General features: G+C 41.1%; 1 protein-coding gene across 1 annotated transcript in view; it reads right to left on the bottom strand.

The window, feature by feature from the left end:
• Positions 1 to 17,329: 17,329 nt before the first annotated feature.
• SLC28A2 (solute carrier family 28 member 2) overlaps positions 17,330 to 20,440 on the bottom strand; it is a 47,474-nt gene continuing 44,363 nt past the window's right edge. Inside the window, exon 18 of the mRNA XM_056133984.1 lies at positions 17,330 to 17,474. Coding sequence (XP_055989959.1) covers positions 17,330 to 17,474 — 145 coding nt within the window. The remainder of the gene's footprint in view (positions 17,475 to 20,440) is intronic.

Below are 20,440 nucleotides of genomic sequence, written 5' to 3'. Positions count from 1 at the left end.
GCCTTTGTTCCAGTACCATGTTGTTTTAATTATTACCGCTTTGTAGTAGAATTTGAGGTTGGGGAGGGTAATACCTCCCCACATCTTTTTCCCAGGAATTGCTTTAGCTATTCGTGTGTTTTTGTTGTTCCATATGAATTTCAGGAGTGATTGATGAGTTTCTTTGAAGAATTTCATGGGTAGCCTTATAGGGATCGTATTGAATCTGTATAATGCTTTGGGGAGTATTGCCATTCTGACAATGTTAATTCTTCCTATCCATGAGCAGGGTATATGTTTCTATTTCCTTGTGTCCTCTTTTATTTCATGGAGTAGCATTTTGTAGTTTTCACTGTAGAGGTCCTTTAGTTAGGCTGATTCTGTGGTATTTGATTTTCTGGGGCATGATTGTGAACGGGATTGTTTTTTTCCTGTCACTTTCTTCTGTCTCACTATTTGTGTATAGGAAGACCATGGATTTTTGAGCATTAATTTTATAGCCTGCAACTTTACTGTACAAGTCTATTGTTTCTAGAAGTTTCTTGGTAGAGGGGTAGAAGATTTAGGGTTCTCTAGATATATATCATATCATCTGAAAATAGTGAGAGTTTGATTTCTTCCTTTCCTATCTGGATGCCTTTAATGTCTTTTTCTTGCCTAATCGCTATTGCAAATACTTCCAGTACCATATTGAACAGAAGTGGTGATAGTGGACATCCTTGTCTTGTCCCTGATCTTAGAGGGAAGGCCCTTAGTTTTTCCCCATTGAGGATAATGCTTTCCATGGGTTTGTTGTAGAGGGCTTTGACTATCTTGAGGAAAGCTCCTTCAAAACCTATTTTGGTGAGAGTTTTCATCATAAACGGGTGCTGTATCTTGTCAAACGCTTTCTCTGCGTCTATTGATATGATCATATGGTTTTTATCTTATAATGAGATATCACCTCACACCACAGAGACTGGCCCACATCCGAAAGAACAGGGGCAACTGGTGTTGGCATGGATGTGGCGAGAAAGGGACTCTCTTTCACTGCTGGTGAGAATGCTGACTGGTCCAACCCTTTTGGAAAACAATATGGACGATTCTCAAAAAATTAGAAATTGAGCTCCCACTTGATCCAGCAATACCACTCCTGGGAATATATCCCAGAGAGGCAAAAAAGTACAGCTGAAATGACATCTGCACTTCTATGTTCATTGCTGCACTGTTCACAATAGCCAAAATCTGGAAAAAACTCGAGTGCCCGAAAACAGATGACTGGTTAAAGAAACTTGAGTACATCTATACAATGGAGTACTATGCAGCTGTTAGAAAAGACAAAGTCATGAAATTTACATACAAGTGGTCACTGTCACTGTCCTCCCGTTATTCATTGATTTGCTCAAGTGGACCCAGTAACATCTCCATTGTGACAATTGTTACTGTGTTTGGCATATTGAATACACCACGGGGAGCTTGCCAGGCTTTGCCATGCAGGAGAGATACTCTTGGTAGCTTGCCAGGCTCTCCGAGAGGGGTGGAGGAATCAAACTTGGGTTGGCCATTTTGGCCGCTTTTAAGGCAAACATCCTTCCAGCTGTGCTATCGCTCCAGCCCACATACAAGTGGTACTACATGGAAAATATGCTAAGTGAAATGAGTCAGAAAGAGAGGGACAGACATAGAAAGATTGCATTCATCTGGGGAACATAAAGTAAAAATACAGGAGACTAACATCCTAGAATAGTCAAGATAATTTACAGGAGGTTTACTCCATGGCTTGAAGGCCAGCCGCACATGCTAGGGGAAAGGGCAGCTCAGACAGAGAAGGGAACACCAAGTAAAGGGTGTTGGGAGGATCCTCCCAAGGTGGGAGATGCATGCTGAATGTAGACTATAGACTAAACATGTTTGCCACTCAATGCTCTTTTGCAAACCTCAGCAACTGAAAAGGGAGAGAGAACAAAAGGGAATGCCCTGCCACAGATACGGGATGGGATGGGGGTATGGGAGGGGTGGGAGGGTTACTGGGATCATTGGTGGTGGAGAATGGGCATTGGTGGAGGGATGGGTACTCGATCATTGTATAACTGAAACCCAAGTACAAAAACTTGTAAGGTCAACAACTGTACCTCATGGTGTTTCACTAATAAAAAAAAATAAAGAAAAAAATAAAGTAACAGAATGGGAGACTAACACCCAAGAATAGTAGAGTAAGTACCAGGAGGTTTACTCCACGGCCTGGAAGCTGACCTCACAGGTTGGGGGAAAAGGTAGTTCAGATAGAGAAGGGAACACCAAGTGAAGGGTGTGTGGAGAGCCCACTCGGATTGAAGATGCATGCTGAAAGTAGACTGTAGACCAAACATGATGGCCATTCAATACTTGCATTGCAAACCACAACACACTAAGGGAGAGAGAGAATAAAAGGAAATGCGCCTACCACAGAGGCAAGGTGGGAGGATGGTGGGAATGGGGAATGTGGGGCAAAATGGGAGAGATAACTGGGAACAGTGGTGGTGGAGAACGAGCACTGGTGAAGGGATGGGTGCTTGATCATTGTATGACTGAAACGTAAGCACAAAAGTTTGTAAGTCTGTAACTGTATCTCATGGTGATTCATTAAAAAATAAAAATATTTTAAAAAATTATCTCAGTATGCTCATTCCTATGTTACCAGTCTATAAGTCCACCAATCAAGGTTTCTTAGGTGGAGGTGAGATAGGACCACGGAATACTACAAAAAATTATTGACATAGCCTAACAAGAAGAAAAGTCCTCCTGTAAATACCTTATGAGCCAGAACTTTCCAGTTTACCAACCCCTTCCAGGGTAGATCCTTTACAGAGAGCAAATCTTTCTATAAAGACAGGTAAGGAAAGAAAGAGAAGAGTAGCATGTGGGGTGATCCTGCTGTGACTTAGTGTGTGAATCTTCTAATGTGTCTATCCACGGGCACAGTCCCTGTAGAAACCGGTCCTACTCAGAAGAACCAAGGAAAGACAGTACTAGTCTCATTCCCCAGGCTCTGTCAAACTTAAGTGCTTGCTTTATCAAATGGTACTACTTGGGACCTGCATCCTAAAAATTTGGTTAAGTATCCTCAGGTCTCTTTATTCTCAAAAAGAGAAGACAGAATTTTAGGATTAATTTCATATATTAATTGAGAATAAAAACAGCCCTTCTTAAAAGTGGGAATTAGGAGAAGGATGCAGGAGGGAAACTTGGGACATAGGTGGTAGAAAATGTGCACTGATGAAGGGATGGGTATTAGAACATTTTATGACTGAATCCCAATCATGAAAAACTTTGTAACTGTGTATCTCACTGTGAATCAAATTTTTTAAGTCCAATTTTAAAAATTCACTACATCCCAGAGAGGCAAAAAGGTATAGTCGAAGTGACATCTGCAATTGTTTGTTCATTGCAGCACTCTTTACAATAGCCAGAATCTGGAAAAAACCTGAGTGCCCGAGAACAGATGACTGGTTAAAGAAACTTTGGTACATTTACACAAAGGAGTACTATGTAGCTGTTAGAAAAGATGAAGTTATGAAATTTACATACAAGTGGTACTACATGGAAAGTATCATGTTAAGTAAAATGAGTCAGAAAGAGCGAGATAGACACAGAAAGATTGCATTCATCTGGGGAACATAAAGCAACAAAATGGGAGACTAACACCTAGGAATGGCTGAGATTAGTACCAGGAATTTTGCTCCATGACTTGAAGGCCAACCACACATGCTAGGTGAAAAGGAAGCTCAGATAGAGAAGAGAGCACCAAATAAAGGCTGTTGTGAGGACCCTCCCAGGGTGGGAGAAGCATGCTAAAAGTAGTCTATAGACCAAACATGATTGCCACTCAATGCCCCTCTTGCAAAACACAGTACCCAAAAGAAGAGAGCGAGAACAACAGGGAATGCCCTGTCACAGAGGCAGGGTGGGATGGAGGGTATGGGGGGTGGGAGGGATGCTGGGACCCGTGGCGGTGGAGGATGGGCACTGGTGGAAGGATGGGTACTTGATCATTGAATAACTGAAACCCAAGCACAAAAATTTATAATTCTATAACTGTACCTCATGGTGTTTCACTAATAAAAAAATTAAAATAAATAAATAAATTCAGTATGTTATGTGTAGAAAACCAAAAAAATAAATAAATAAATAAATAAAAATTTCACTACAAAAAATATATAGTCCTTATTGGACAATTGACAAAGATAGTTGGTTGACAAAGAAGTCACCCTATACTATCTTCATGGCCCAAATTTGATTTTTATTTTTATCACAAAAATGATCACTCTGGAAATGTGTGCTGAAAGTAGGTAAAGGAACAAACATGATAACCTCTCAGTATCCGTATTGAAAATCATAAATCCCCAAAGAGAGAGGGCGGTGTGGGGGGAGAGGAAGAAGAAAAGTACATTCCGAATGGCTGGGGGGGGGCATTGGTAGGACGGAAACTGGGGACATTGGTGGGAAATATTCACTGGTAGAAGCAAGGATGTTGGAACATCGTATGACTGATACCCAATCATGAACATCTTTGTAACAGTGTATCTCATGGTGATTCAATTTTTAAAAAATGTTCTTCTAGGCTAGGATGATAACTCAAGGGGCCAGACTGCATACCTTGCATGCAGAGGCCCCAGGTTTGACCCCTGGCATGGTCCCTTGAGCTCTCTAGGGTGGGTCTGGTGGCCCTCAGAACTATGCTCCTGGTCAAAGCACTGAAGCACAGAGCCCATTAGCTAGGCTGAGAATCACTGGTAGTAGCCCCTGAGTTCCCTGAGCATTCCTGGGAGCCTCCCCATACACAAAAATAATTAAATGCTTAAATTTTTCAAATAGTCACCTCAGATTCTGGTTTAAAATGGAACCTTCATTATGATGCTTTTGACAATTAGTTCATTCTGACTCTGAAAGGAGTAAGAAACACTTAGGTTATCCCTATACTATCTTACTAGCCCAAATATGGTTTTTATTTTTATCATCCTTTTACTAGATTTGACCCTAATGATGACAAAAAAGGCACAAACAAAACTATTTTTAAAGAAATACCAGTACAAGATTATCCACAAAGTAGAATGGCAATTCTCTCTTTGAGGCAAGGGAGTGAACCTCATTTACTCTACTCCCACCCCCAATAGTCACTAATTGAGCCAGTGGTTAAGCAGAATATTGAATTCCTGGGTGAGTGGCTGCTGTCAGTGGGGGGTAATTCTCTGGAAAAAGGAGTAGCTGTGAAACATTAGTTACTGTCACTGCACCGGAGTCCAAGGAAGCAGCACCCCAGTGTCTACTAAAGCAGTTCGAAGCAGCCTTTTGGTTGGAGTATGCATATACCTTTAGACTCGAACCTCTCAATTTCAGCATTCATGTTGCAACCAATATGATCTTTCAAAATGAAAATCTGGGGGAGGCTACTATTAATATTATGGGAGAGAAGGGGTAAAAAATAAAGAAAGAAAAACCCACCTAAACTAGCAGTCACATCAACTCTTCAGGATCACTGATTTTCCCAGATAAAGGTCTTGGAACTCTCATCACCCCCTGCACTGAATCTCTTCCTCTTGTTTGAGGAAATGAGGATGGAGATGGAGAGGTCAGATAACCAAGACCTCCAACAGATTATCTTACAACCTTACATGCAATCCTTATAATCCATATAAGCGCACTCCAACTGGTCATCCTACAAACCTTATTTGCATGAGGCATATTGAATAGTCTTACAAACTTTATAAGGGCATATGCTATCTTATTTGTCATTCACAATCACCCACACCCTCATTGGTCAGTCCAATAAGATGACCTCATAGGTCACAAAGGAAAGGCAGCAAGGAGGAGAAGATGACAGTGAAGAGAGAAGAGACTGTGAGAATAACAATCATCAAGCTATGACTTTCAAGAAAAGTAGTGAGAAGAAAGTGTAGTGATTGGGGTTTTTGTCCTGGACACAGAAGTTCCTGTTTCTGCCTGCTGTAACCTAGAGATATATCTACAGGAGATGTAAAATGAAATAACCATAACATTTTATAACACAAAGACATCTGGCGATCAGCATGCTAATCTTGCATAACATCCACAAGAACTTAAATCTAGGCATATCTCTGTGGGTCTGTCTTTGTATCTCTCCTCCTCTTTCTCTTTGTGTCTCTCACATGCACACACATCTTTGGTCTAGCAAGATTAAACTGAACCTCTTATCCTAGCAAATTACAACAGATGTCACATTGTGCTGTAATTGCATACTTAAGTACCTAAGTACCTATCTCTGCAATTAGTATCTCTGCAATTAATTGTTTTTTTTTTCTTTTTGGGTCACACCCGGCGATGCTCAGGGGTTACTCCTGGCTCTGCACTCAGGAATGACTCCTGGCAGTGCCCGGGGGACCATATGGAATGCTGGGAATCGAACCTGGGTTGGCCACATGCAAGGCAAATGCCCTACCCGCTGTGCTATCACTCCAGCCCCAGTATCTCTGCAATTAGATAGCAAACTTTTTATATCCTGAGATTAGTTTAGAGTCAGTGCTCAATAAAAGTCCATTGTTGATCTTCCAGCTTTATTAACCTTCTATAACAAGCTCCATATTTAGCACACACTATTTAAGGGAATCCTCCCTTAAAATAGATTTTCAAATATATTTCTTGAAAATTTGATACATCATCTTCTTTCTCCCCGGCCTCATTTTCTCATATTGTAAAATTTGGAAAACAAGTTCATTCTCACTCAGGAATTTATTAACTTTAATTTTATTCTTCTAGCTTATATAATCATTTATATTTAAACTGAGTAAGCTTCAAAAGCTGAATACAAAATATTTCTAATAAGGAATGAGGGGTCAGAGCAATAGTACAGTACAGCAGGTAAGGCATTTGCCTTGCGCGTGGTCAACCCAAATCAATCTCTGGTATCTCAGATGGTCCCGACTGGTGCTGGGGTCTAGCCTGGCCACCCTGTTGACCTATTGCTTTGGCCGCCATTGTGTTGTAGTTTGTATTTCCTTAATGGCTAATTTGTTTATCTGCTCTGTCCACTTCAGTAGATGTTTGCTCATGTCATCTTATTATTTTTAAAAATCTCTTGCATTTTGAGAGTTTCGTCCTGACCTGTGAGAAGTCTACTATTTTTCAAAATCTTGCACACATTCCCTTCTTAGTGAACTTTCCTGCTTACCTATCTAGCAGACTCATGTCTTCCCTAAAATTTTACATTTTGTGTGCTTTGATAACATATCATTCTTCAATATCTTCATTCATATTGATTATATTTTGAATCATACTATTTTAATTTCTTATAACAATACTATGCTCAACAAATACAGCTTCATATTTTGATTTTGGGCTGGAGTGATAGCACAGCGGATAGGGCATTTGCCTTGCATGCAGCCGACCCCTGTTCAATTCCTCCATCCCTCTGGGAGAGCCCGACAAGCTACCGAGAGTATCCTGCCCACAAGGCAGAGCCTGGCATGCTCCCCATGGTGTATTCGATATGCCAAAAACAATAACAAGTCTCACAATGGAGACATTACTGGTGCCCGCTGGAACAAATTGATGAACAATGGGAGGACAGTGCTACAGTGCAGTGCAGTTCTTTTTGTTCTTGGACAACAGAATTCCAAATATCACGAGCAATGTGAGACCTGAGGATGGGATTATGAGTAGCCTAGACCCATGGAAAGTATTGAGTTACAGGACCATGTCCAGGGAATTAGAGCTATTCTATATTCAAGACTGAGGTTTTCCAATACCGGATCAACCTAACTTATATTCATTTTTTTTTAAAAAAATGTTTTGTTCTGTTGTGGTGCCAGGGACTGAACTTGGGGTTCGTGCATGCAAGACATTTACTTAAACATTGAACCACATCTCTGGCCCATGATTTGTATTTTAGACACATTGCTTTGGTGGCAGTGGTGTGAAAGAAAACCTGTTATTAAGCACTTGTAATGATCCTGGACAGAATGAATGAGAAGAGATGCAAGAGGAAATGGCCTTGCCCCGGACAGCACCAGGCTGCTTCATTTGGGGACAGAGGAGGATGGGTGGGGCCCCGCCCCGCTCCAAGGGACCCAGTCCCAGCAGTCAAAAACATCCTGAACTCAACTGCTGCCATGCTCATAGCCACTTTCCACATGCTCGGGCTGAGCCTAATCCATGAGTGAACCGATTCGTGGACTGCATTTGTGGATGTATGACATCTCATACCTCACACCACTCATTCCAAGAGTAGTACAGCATATTTGATGGGATTTAAAGTAGAAGGCAATCAATCTTAGAGGGAAATATATTTTTAGATATATACATATATATTTTACGGATATATATGTAGATATAGATATATAGATATATAAACACACAAGGCTCAACCTTTAACAGCATATTAATAATCTCGAAACCCAGCAGCTTTTGGCAGAAATGCATCCGGTCCCTGCACTAGGTTACTGGTGCTGGGCCAACCCAGGTGGGAATAGTTTTTGTGCTTGGCTTGTTCCCCCTCGCGGTCCAGTGGCCTCCATCCTCCAGAGGCCATTGGACAGTCAGGTTTGGGCCCACAGTGACGAGACACGCAGGGCCTCATGGGATGGGGTGGAGCAAGTCCTGTCCTCCCCACCCCAACTAGACGCCAAGTCATTGTCCACAAACTGCTTTTCTGGCTCCTGACCAAGCTGCTTAACGGCCATGATCCCAGAGACTCAGGAGCAAATCTTGGAACCCAGCAGGTTTTGGCAGAAATTTCTCCAGATTTAAGTGTTAAAATTTTGGAATTTCAAACTTGCACAGCCACTACTGCAGCCATGCGACATCATATGTTATTCATAACCAGCAATAGAAAACAAATTGTCTACTGTTGCCTTTTTAGCAGATCTGAGTGTTGGGGTAAAATCTCAAATAATAATGGTGGATCTAGTGTCAAAATATTGAATGTGATCAGGGCTGGAGTGATAGCACAATTGCTATCACTAGGTAGGGCATTTGCCTTGCACGCAGCCAACCCAGGTTCGATTCCCAGCATCCCATATGGTCCCCTGAGCACCGCCAGGAGTGATTCCTGAGTGCAAAGCCAGGAGTAACCCCTGTGCATCATCGGGTGTGACCCAAAACGCCAAAAAATATATTGAATATGATCAAAGTAGAGAGAGAGTAATGTGGAAATCATCTGCCCCACAGGTAAGGGGAGGGTGTTGGGATGGGGCTATACTGGGGTTGTTGGGGGTGGAGAATGGGCACTGGTGAAGGTACGGGTGTTTCATTGTGTGACCGAGACTTAGACCTGAAAGCTTTGTAACTGATCTCACGGTGATTCAATAAATAAAATTATAAAAAATTTAAAAAGTGAGGTGGAGTTCATGCCCAATTCAATCAGCTAATCAGTGGCTGAATAAATAGCAGTACTCCTACATAAGAAAAAGAAATATTAGCTTTGTTACTCAAGACATGAAGTAAGTGGGTGAGAAAAGTTTTAGGACTTTTCTGAAAAAAAAAAAAACTCAGCATATAAAGAGTAAGTAATATGAGGGGAAAAAAATCCCCAAGGAAGCAAGCAAAGTGCAATTAACAGAGAGGAAAGAGAACAAGAATGTTTGGCACCTAGCAATGCTCAGGGAATCATGTGGAGCCAGATATGAAACTAGGCTCAACTACATGGAAGGCATTCATCTTAAACTTATACAATCTATCAGGCCCCCACTAATATTTTTTTAACTCATGTCCCAAGAAAATTAAACCTGAAGCAAAAAATTATGTACTAATGATTTATTGATGACTAAAATCGAGGGAAGAAAGTGTAAGAGAAAAAGTAAAAACATCTACAAGGAATGCATCTACAAGGAAAACATCTACCAGGATCATCAGTGGAAAAAATAAAGCTGATTGCTTGCTCTTTCTGGACATCTACAGAGAAAACATATGAAGCTACTGCCTCTCCTAACTAACCATCATGCTAAAAAAAAAAAAAAAAAAAAGGAGCGGGCAATTCTGGCTTCTTTCTGACCCTGGTCTCCTTGGTTAAAATTTATCCCTACCTGCTGCTGGAATCAGGGTCAGAGCAATAGTAGAGTAAATTAGTACACTTAACTTACACACAACAGATGTGGGTTCAATTCCCTGTACTCCTTCTAGTCCTCAGAGTCCCAAAACGAGTGATATCCCAAATGCAGAGCCAGAAGTAAGCCCTAAACATTTCTGGGTGTGGCCCCCAAAACAAAACAAGATATATCCCAACCCTAGATTTTTAACTCCCTCACACTTCTGGGAGGTTAAAAAAAAACCCCTCCAGGTTGCTTTTTGGAAGGATAGAATCTCTGCAGTCTCTTCTGTCTATTTTTCAGGCTTAGGACTTTTCCTCTGGTAAACACTTCATGTGGGAGACCCTCTGCTTGTGGCAGATGGCAGCAGGGCTGTGGCTGTGGGAAACCTATAGGATGTCTGAGTCAACTAATATCATCCATTGTGGGGCCAAAGAGATTGCACAGGAGGCAAGGTGCTTATCTTCATTTGGCTGAACGCTATTGAATCTCTACAAAGGGTTACTCCTGAACATAGAACCAGGAATAGCCAATATACATATATCATCCAGTATCTGGCATTTAGTATGCACTTGGACCCGAGTTCGATTCCTCCGCCCCTCTCGGAGAGCCCGGCAAGCTACCGAGAGTATTCGATATGCCAGACACAGTAACAACAAAGTCTCCAATGGAGACGTTACTGGGCCCGCTCGCTCGAGCAATCAGGAGGCTTTGTCTATGTTATTGCTCTGTTATGATTGTGATATGACTAAACATTTCCCTTAACCTTCCTTAGCCTTTGTTAAACACTACTAGACTCCATGCTCTGACATAAAGTCAGACACACTTGAGGGGCTCAACAATGCCATATGGACTGTGGTCCACAGAGGAGACATCAGTCGGCCAAATTGGCTTTGCATCACAGTATTAGTAGCCATCAACCAGGCAGCATACAGCTATTCAATGAAGCTGAATATTCTGCCTTTATAAAAATACGACTAGTTAAAATGTACTCTATTGTCTAGCCACCTAAATTTTCTTTTCCATACCAGAAACTGAGCTCAGGGTTTTATACGTAGAAATTCTTTTAAATATTTAACTTGTCTCTGATATCCACTAAGGAAATACGCGGTTGGATTGTTTGTTCTATAATCCCAGCCATGTAGCCTAAGGATAGTTTTCTCATTCACACTCACAGATCTGCTTCTGAAACCATGAATACAGAAGCTTTCTAAAACAAATATCTTACGGATAATATTTTCTTTTGGAAATCTGCCACATCACCCCGTGAGTTTGATTAATCTAAATAAAGATCCTTCATTTAATGAATAATTTACGTTTTAGCTTTGTCACCACGGAGAAAAGAGCTCTTTCTATCAAATTCTCTTTATAAGTCACTCAGTGCTGCAGACATGGTTTGCTTCCCTTGAGGGACAGCAGCTCTTGACAAGTAAAAATAGAACTCACTGTTCTAAATGTTAAACACTGCTCTAATGTTCCATTTTTATTATTGCTTAAAATATAGTTGAATTTTTATTGTGAAGGTAAATTTGTGTACTGGTAGTGGTGACAGACAAATTAGCTTGGAAACAGTGAAAAAAATAATTCTGGAGGAGTGATAGCACAGCGATAGGGCGTTCGCCTTACAAGCGGCCAACATGGCCGACCCGAGTTCGATTCCTCCGCCCCTCTCGGAGAGCCCGGCAAGCTACTGAGAGTATTCGATATGCCAGACACAGTAACAACAAAGTCTCCAATGGAGACGTTACTGGGCCCGCTCGAGCAAATCGACGATCAACGGGAGGGCCATTAAAAAATACGCTTTTTTCCCTTTCCGAAAGGAAAAGTTGACTTTCTTACTGCTGCTGTTTTGGGGACACACTTGGCAGTGCTCAAGGCTTACTCCTGGCTTTGAACTCTGGGATAATGCCTCATGGTACTCAAGGGATATATGCAGTGCTGGGGATCGAACCAGGGTCAGCTGTGGCAATGCACGTATCTTAACCCTATAATCTCTCTGGTCTTGACTTTAAAAGATAACCCTATTATCTCTCTGGTCTTGACTTTAAAAAAAAAAACATTCAATCTAATGGGAAATACAAGCTATACCCATGAGTGTTCTAATAAATAGGGACCAGGGAAATAGATCAGTATGGCAGTACTTGCCTCACTTGTGTGAGCCTTAGATTTGACCCCCAGCAACACACACACACACACACACACACACACACACACACACACACACACGGGGAGGAGCACAAAAAAGAACTGAATTCTTTTGGGTCTAGAAAGAGAAATAAAAATGTACTTAACCCAATCCCAAAATTTTGGTCAAAAATAGAGAAAAAAAGACTTAGAGATTCTTGTGTAAGCTCCTTCACAGCCTGGAACAATTTTCTGCCAGTCCTGCTGGGGCAGTTATTAGACCACACTTGAGTTCCACTTGGACATGCATAGCCTGAAACCATGTCTCTACCACTTCATGTTCATTGATTCATGGATCTCAGCCCAGAACAAGTTCTGCTCTTTGAAAAGGTAAGGTAAAAAAGAAGTTAGGTTAACCTTACCTGGAATTCTTGTCTTCATCATGAGAAAGAATGCAAGGATGAACCTCACCAGACCAGCAGGAAAACCCAGGTATGCGGGAACCCATGAGTGAGATCTCCAAGCCTGCTAGGATTGGGAACTAGACCTACTCCCCCAGCTCACCACTTTTCCAGTACCTTGGCAGTCACATCCAAAAAATGCCCCCGGACCATGTAATCTCATCAAGGGCCAAGACCCAAAGTCTATAAACTAAAGTTCCCAGAAGAGAGCGTCACAGAATTCATGGACTTCTTATACTCTACCTCACTTACTTCATGATCACGATCATCCTGTTGTTAGTCGATTGCCTCGAGCAGGCACCAGTAATGTCTCCTTCACCTAGCCCTGAGATTTTAAAAAGTTCCATATTCAAGGCTCTTTCAGGGTTAGGAGAATGAGATCCATCATTGTTACTGGTATTTGGCATACTGGGGAGTTTGTCAGACTGCTGTGTGGGCAGGTTACATTTCATAGCCCGCCAGGTTGTCTAAAGTAAGAATGAGATAACAAGATGTCGCGCAGCGGTGAATGCAGCTGCATGCTACTGAGAACTGGGTTTTATAGTCTCTGGGTCTTAGCCGTTGATGGGATTACACGACACGGGGAGGGGGGGCGGGGAGGCAGTTGGTGGGTGTGCCCCCTGCCTACTGGAAGATGGAGGATGTGGGTGGAGGATGCTCAGCCCCAATCTGAGCAGGCTTGGAGATCTCAGCCCCGGGACCCGCATGCCTTTGTTCCTCTGCCAGTACCTTCATGCGTGTGGAGAGTGGTCTCAGCATGGTTGTGGCTGGTTCTGGAGGTCTTCGGCTGCCGGGGCTCTGCTCGGTGTGGGGAGGGAAATTCAACCTGCCCCCCTCCAAGGGGCCCTGGCGAGGACAGCCAGACGCGAGAGCAGGAGATTCTGTACTGTTCTCTTCCGGGATCTGGGTTTTATAGTCTATGGGTCTTGGCCATTGATAGGATTACACGGTGCCTCACTTACTTATCAAAAGTATAACACATTTGTTTGGTTTCTCACATACTTGCTTTTATTCTCTTATATTTGGGCTTAAATGGCTCCAGAATGAAATACAACAACCCTCACACACTTATCTCTTATTGTGGTGGGAAGGTGCTCGGTGCTGGGATTGGTGTTTGAATATTATCTGTAATGAACCATTGTGAACTACTTTTGTGAAAATAAAATATATAAAAATAACAAAAAAAGAGCTCAAGGACAAGAGAGAATGTGGATGAAAGCAGAAAGGTTTATTTAGGTTTATTAAGCAATAGTGCACCCTCAAGGAACAGGTGCAGGGGAGTGTGTGCACCAGGCTTTGGGGAATGGGCTTTATAAGTGAGTTAACTTGAATGAAGTGAGTCAAAGTAAACAATAGGTAGTGGAGAATCTTGCTTATATGTGGAGTATAAAGAAACAAAAATGAATTAGACAATCCCCAACAAAAACAAATTCTGACATGTAATCAACAGAATTGGGAATTGAGGTTGGAGAGGGGAGGCAGGGAAGAGATGATGAGAAAATGAAGGGAGGGGACCAGAGTGATAGTACAGTGGGTGGGGTGCTTGCCTTGCAGACAGTGGACCTGGTTTTGATTCGGGCATCCCATATGGTCCCCTGAGAACACCAGGAGTGATCCCTGAGCACGGAGCCAGTAGTAAACCCTAAGCACTGCAAACGAAGATATTTCAAATTTTAAAAATAAAGAAGAAGTATACTAATGGGGGAAATATAAGTGAGGGCTCATATGGTGCTAAAACTGCACATGTATATAAAAACTATATCACTGCCCATCTGTCACAATATCGTTAGCATCTCATTATAAAACTAGTGGGTATGTGACAGTATAGATTTGGGCTTACTGAAAGGAAAAGTGAGATTAAGTTCAGGTTTCTATTCACTGCACATGCTCAAATAATTGGCTAAAACTGGTTCTCAGAGTCCATTTTATAAAAATCATTTTATAAAAATTGGTAAGGCTGCCAGGCTTGCTCCTCAAGCCCGTGTTCTCCCTTAAAAAAATCTCTTTTTTTTCTTCCTCTCTCTTTTTTGGGTCACACCCAGCTATGCACAGGGCTAACTCCTGGCTCTGCACTCAGGAATTATCTTGGCAGTGCTCGGGGGACCATATGGGATGATTGGAATCGAACCTGGGTCAGCCTTGTGCAAGGCAAACACCCTACCCGCTGTGCTATCACTCCAGTCCCTAAACATGTGTCTTGCTTGCTTGTCTCTACGTTTCTTTGCTTGCCTACTACCACACCGGAAAGCCCGTATTATCTCTTGAACACATACTTCTCTGTTTCTCCTCATAATATTTCTAAATAAGTTTCAATAAAACAATTTTGCTTCATAAAAAATAAGTAAATGTGCTTTTCTCAAGGTTTTCAGCCTGCAAACAAAGCCAAGAACTTAGGTTCATATGGAAGTTTTCCTCTGCTACTGCCTCCACTATTTCAAGTACATTTTCACCAATTTTTAGATAAAAATGGTGTGGGTTCCTTAACTTGGTGACGTTGGTGAATAAATGGTAGACACAAAAATGGTGCTGGTTCCTTAACTTTTGTGACCTTGGTGAATAAACGGCTGAGTCAGAATCAATCTAAGTGATCTATGACCTTCAAATCAAGGTCACAGTCATTCAATTCATATACTAGAGTCCTATCCCATCAACCAACCAGAATAATGCAATTCTGCTGCCTCTCAGAAGCAGCCAGGCAAAATGTAAAATTAGCAGCTAGATCAAAATAGCAGTTTCTTGAGATTTAATCTTTATTTATATTGAATGTGAAAAATATGGGAGTGGAGATCGTCATGGAGACTTGAAATAAAACTAACAAGTTCTGAGTTCAGATAATTGAGAAACGGAAGAAAGGTAAAATAGCCAAGGGAACATTAAGTATCTATATCTGTTTCAAAAGTATAGTTTTTTTCAGGCAAAATTCATAATAGTTTAACCATCATAAAATGACACTTACTTCATGCACAGTGTTGTAAATATTGCAATCATAATCTCTCTCTAGTTCCCAAGTAACTCCTCACTCCAAAGTAAAGCTGTAGTCATTCCCTATTAAGTAATCATCTCCTATTCCCTGTGAAACGCCACCCACCCCCCAAACTCTTGGTAATCACCAATATGTATTCTTTTTAAAATGTATTTATTTTGGGTTTGGGGGCCACATCCAGCAATGCTCAGGGCCTATTTCTGCTCTGAGCTCAGTAGTGACCCCTGGCTCAGGGGGACTATATATGGTACCAGGGATTTGAACGAGTGTTATAGCTGCCACAGCTACATGAAAAGCAAGTGGCTTACCTCCTGTACTCTCTCTGTGTCTGATGTACTGTCTCTGTGGACTTATTCTGAATATTTCACATAAATCGAATCATATGTAATCATAAATAATGAGCTTTCTTTGCTTCTGGTGTCTTTGATTTAGCATGTTTCGGGTTCCTTTACCTGCATGTATTGGTACTTCATGGTTTTTATAACCAATAAAATTGCATTGTTTGAATAAAACATAATTTACTTATCCACTAATTAATCCATTAATAAGCATATGAACAGTTTCCCACCTTTTGAAAATTGTGAATAGAGTTATTATGAACACACATGCAAATGTATTTGTTTAAATACCTGTTTTCAGTTCTTTGGAGATGTATCTAGGAGAGGGATTATAGGTCATATGTTTAAATTCTGTGTGTGTGTGTGTGTGTGTGTGTGTGTGTGTGTGGTGCCAGGGATTGAAACCAGGGTCTCAAACTTGTATGTTTTACTGGGGATTCAAATCAAGGTCACAGCCATCAAGTTCACATAGAAGGCAAGTGCCTAAGTGCCTTGCCTTCTGGTCTATTTCCACAGTCCGTGTGTTCAACATTCTTTTGAAGTTCTTTCTTAAAGCTATAATAGTGTTAATATTAAAAGTAATATTAATGTAATAAATGCATTAAACACAAAATCACAGTGTCTTAGATTTAACACTGCAAACATTTGGGGCTGGGGGAATCTCTGTTTCAGGGACTTACCTGTGCTCAGCAGCAATTTGAGCCTCTGCCAAGATGATGTCAGTATCATTTCACCCTGCTCCCAGTTGTGACAAATACTGCATCAACACTTGGCCAAATGTCACCTAGGAAGTAAAAATACCTCTTCCTCTTTCCCACTGAAAACTAGTTTTTATTCCTTCTCTGTAAACTTGAAGCAAATGTGGCACTGATAGAATACTTAAAGAAAGTAAGGGCATTTTCCTTATAAATCCTTATAGATCTGCATAAATGACACATTTTTTGTTATGCAATGATATTAAGAGTTTGCAGATTTAGGAATGACTAACAACCAGAAAAATCATATAAGTCATGTACATTTCATGCAGAATTTAATACCACAAATGCAACTTATCCACAGAATTTTAACAAATAGCTTTTCACTTCAGAACACATTACACACCAAATCATATTTATTGCACAATGCATCACATGATTTTTTAGATGGGAACTAGGAGCAATATTTACAAGGGTTTTCTTATGGAGATGCTTATTATTTCAACTCTAAACTCAGGACCCATAAGTAATTTTCTATTTAATTTAACCTATAAATTTAAATAAAATTTCTATTTAATTTATTTAAAATAGAAAGACAATAGTTGAGTTTCATTTTTGACATCCAGCTAGGCAAACTGAAATTTTTACATTTACATTTACATTTTTACATTTACTACAAAAGATCATGATGTTATGTGAAATAGGACCTTTGAGTACATAAGCAACAAAGTCCTCAAAATTGCCATGGAAATAGACCAGCTTCACCGCAGAGAGTATTGTTGTAGAATCCACAACAGTTAGCAAAGGCCCTGGCACTGTGCTCTTTATCTTCCCAGGGACCAGAAAAAGAAGGAGTGTTGGTGCCATTCAGAGAAGTACTGAAATGAAAATCCAGAGAGGATACAATGGATCAGGTTTCAAAACTTAATGTAACAAATATCAATAAATTATATGTAAAGCATCTGGAGGATAACAAACAAAAACTAAAGCAAATGGATGGATCCATTCTCAAGGAACAAAAAAACCAGAACAAAATTAAGTTTATATTCTCATTCATGCTCTAGATAACATTATCAAGAAACTTTATACCAGTGATCTCCAATCACAGTCCACAGACAGGGCCAGTCTGAAAACCCTGAGTTTATCGCTTTGGTTATACAGGACAGGTACCAATCCACAGGTGTAAAAGTTTACAGAGTGCTGCCCTATAAAATGTGTGTGCTCTTCTGTCCAATTTCTAACCCTAGTGCAAACTCAATTCCTAGTTCTTTGGAGAATTTTCTTTCTAAACATCATTGAGGCAAACCAGAATGTGATACAGTGGTAGAGTACATGTCTTGCATATGAGGCCCTGGGTTCAATTTCTGACACCACAAAATAAATTTAAAAAATAAACTGCTGGGGCTGGAGCAATAGCACAGCGGGTAGGGCATTTGCCTTGCATGCGGCCGACCCAGCTTCGATTTCCAGCATCCCATATGGTCCCCTGAGCACTGCCAGGAGTAATTCCTGAGCGCAAAGCCAGGAGTAACCCCTGAGCATTGCCAGGTGTGACCCAAAAAGCAAAATAATAATAATCAGTCCTCCCGTTGTTCATCGATTTGCTCAATGCGGGCCCAGTAACGTCTCCATTGGAGACTTTGTTGTTACTGTGTTTGGCATATCGAATACATTACGGGTAGCTTGAAAGGCTCTGCCATGCGGGTGAGATACTCTCGGTAGCTTGCCAGGCTCTCCCGAGAGGGGCGGAGGAATCGAACTCAGGTCGGCCATGTTGGCTGCATGCAAGGCAAACGCCCTACCGCTGTGCTATCGCTCCAGCCCGAATAATAATAATAATAATAATAATAATAATTAAAATAAACTGTTGCAGAGATGGCTTAATGGACTCATCACATGCTTGCAGGCTGGAAGTCAGCATGATTTCTTGAGTGCATCTGGGAGCACCATCCAAACACAGAGCCATGAGTGGCCTCTGAGCATTACCATTCGTGTGGCTCCCAGGCCAAAATATATTAATAAAAAGGTAAAGGTAAAAGGTAAAGGCCCTCCCATTGATCGTCGATTTGCTTGAGCGGGCCCAGTAACGTCTCCATTGGAGACTTTGTTGTTACTGTGTCTGGCCTATCGAATACTCTCGGTAGCTTGCCGGGCTCTCCGAGAGGGGCGGAGGAATCGAACTCGGGTCGGCCATGTTGGCCACTTGTAAGGCGAACGCCCTACCCTCTGTGCTATTAAAAAACATCACTGGGGCAAAACGCATGCCTTGCCATGTGACTGGCCATAGAATTTATTCTAAAGAAGTGAGATGGAGTCAAGGATGTGGCTCAGAGCTATAGTGTCTGCCTTGCTCTGTGGGTTTGACTCCCTGCAAAACACACACACACAAAAGATGGTATTTCAAAACCACTTTCCTTTTCAGAAAGAAAAACAATGAAAGCTTTATCTATCTGATTATCTATTGATCAACTGATCCCTGGTCAAAGCTTTTGCAACTTCCTTTTCTCCTCACCCCTATTCCTGCCCCAAATTCAGAAGGACCCTCTGCAGTTGGAAAAGCTAAATCAGATTGGCCTTGAGGCCTGCAGTTTTTTGTTTTTGTATTTTACCACTTTTACAAAGGTGCCAGGATTTATAATACTCTTAATTATACTTTTCATGTTTACATCATTCCAACATTTACAAAACTCTTAATTATACTTTTCATGTTCACATCATTCTAACACCCACCACCAGAGTGCCCACTTCCTTCCATTAGTGTTCCAAGGACCCCTTCCAGCCACCACCACCCTCACCCCCATCCATGTTAGGTCAGTTCTAGAGACAAAATCCCTAGTTCCATTGACTTTGGCTAGTTGTTGTTCCTTTACTATGTTTTTCTTTAATTTGGCGGTTTTTTATCTTTTCTGGGCCACAACTGGCTGTGTGCAGGGTTTACTTTTGGCTCTGCACTCAGGGATCAGTCCTAGCAATGCTCGGGGGATCATATGTGAGGGATGGAAACCAGTCTGGTCTTGTGAAAGGCAGACTCCCTACCTGCTACACTAACACTCTAGACACATTACATTCTTTTTTATCCCATATATGAGAGAGATCTTTTTAAAAAACATTTTATTGTGGAGGTTGGTGACACCAATACACATATAAACAGCTAAATTCTTGAAGTGCCAAAGAACTGTAAATTGATAAGCTGTAAAATAAAATATTTTTCAAAAATGATCTTTTTTATTCACAGTATATAAATTTTTAAATATTATGAATAATTTTCTGCTAATACAACTAAAATTAGTGTGAAACAGATGAGTCCTACAGATGTAAAATTTAGCAAGAGTGAAAAGTTAAGAAAATTTAAAGGAAAAAATCTAAATAGGCCTATAGAAGCACAAAAGTATCCTAAGAAAAGAAATATTGGGGCTTGAGCAATAGTACAACAGGTAGGGAGCTTGTCTTGCATGAAGCCTACTGTGTTCAATCCCAAGCATCGCTTATGGTACCCCAAGAACCGCTAGGAGTAATTTCTGAGTGCAAAGTAAAAAGTAACCCTCAAGCATCGCTATGTTTGCCAACTCCCACCCGCCACAAAGAGAATACTGTTTTTATGTTAAAAATATTATATTGTAAAGACCCCACGAATAGCTAAAGCAATTCTTGGGAAAAAGAAAATGGGAGGAATCAACCTCCCCAACTTCAAGCTCTACTCCAAAGCAGTAATAATTAAAACAGCATGGTTCTGGAACAAATGCAGAGCTGCAGACCAATGGAACAGAGATGAATATACTGACATCTTTTCCCAGTCATATGATCATCTAATCTTCGATAAGGGGGCAAGAAAAGTGAAATGGAG

Source organism: Sorex fumeus, unplaced genomic scaffold (genome assembly GCF_029834395.1).
Source record: "Sorex fumeus unplaced genomic scaffold, SorFum_2.1 ptg000098l, whole genome shotgun sequence".
Classification (NCBI taxonomy): Eukaryota; Metazoa; Chordata; class Mammalia; order Eulipotyphla; family Soricidae; genus Sorex; species Sorex fumeus.
The sequence above is the reverse complement of the archived record's forward strand: the minus strand, read 5'-3'. Positions and strand labels throughout refer to the sequence as shown.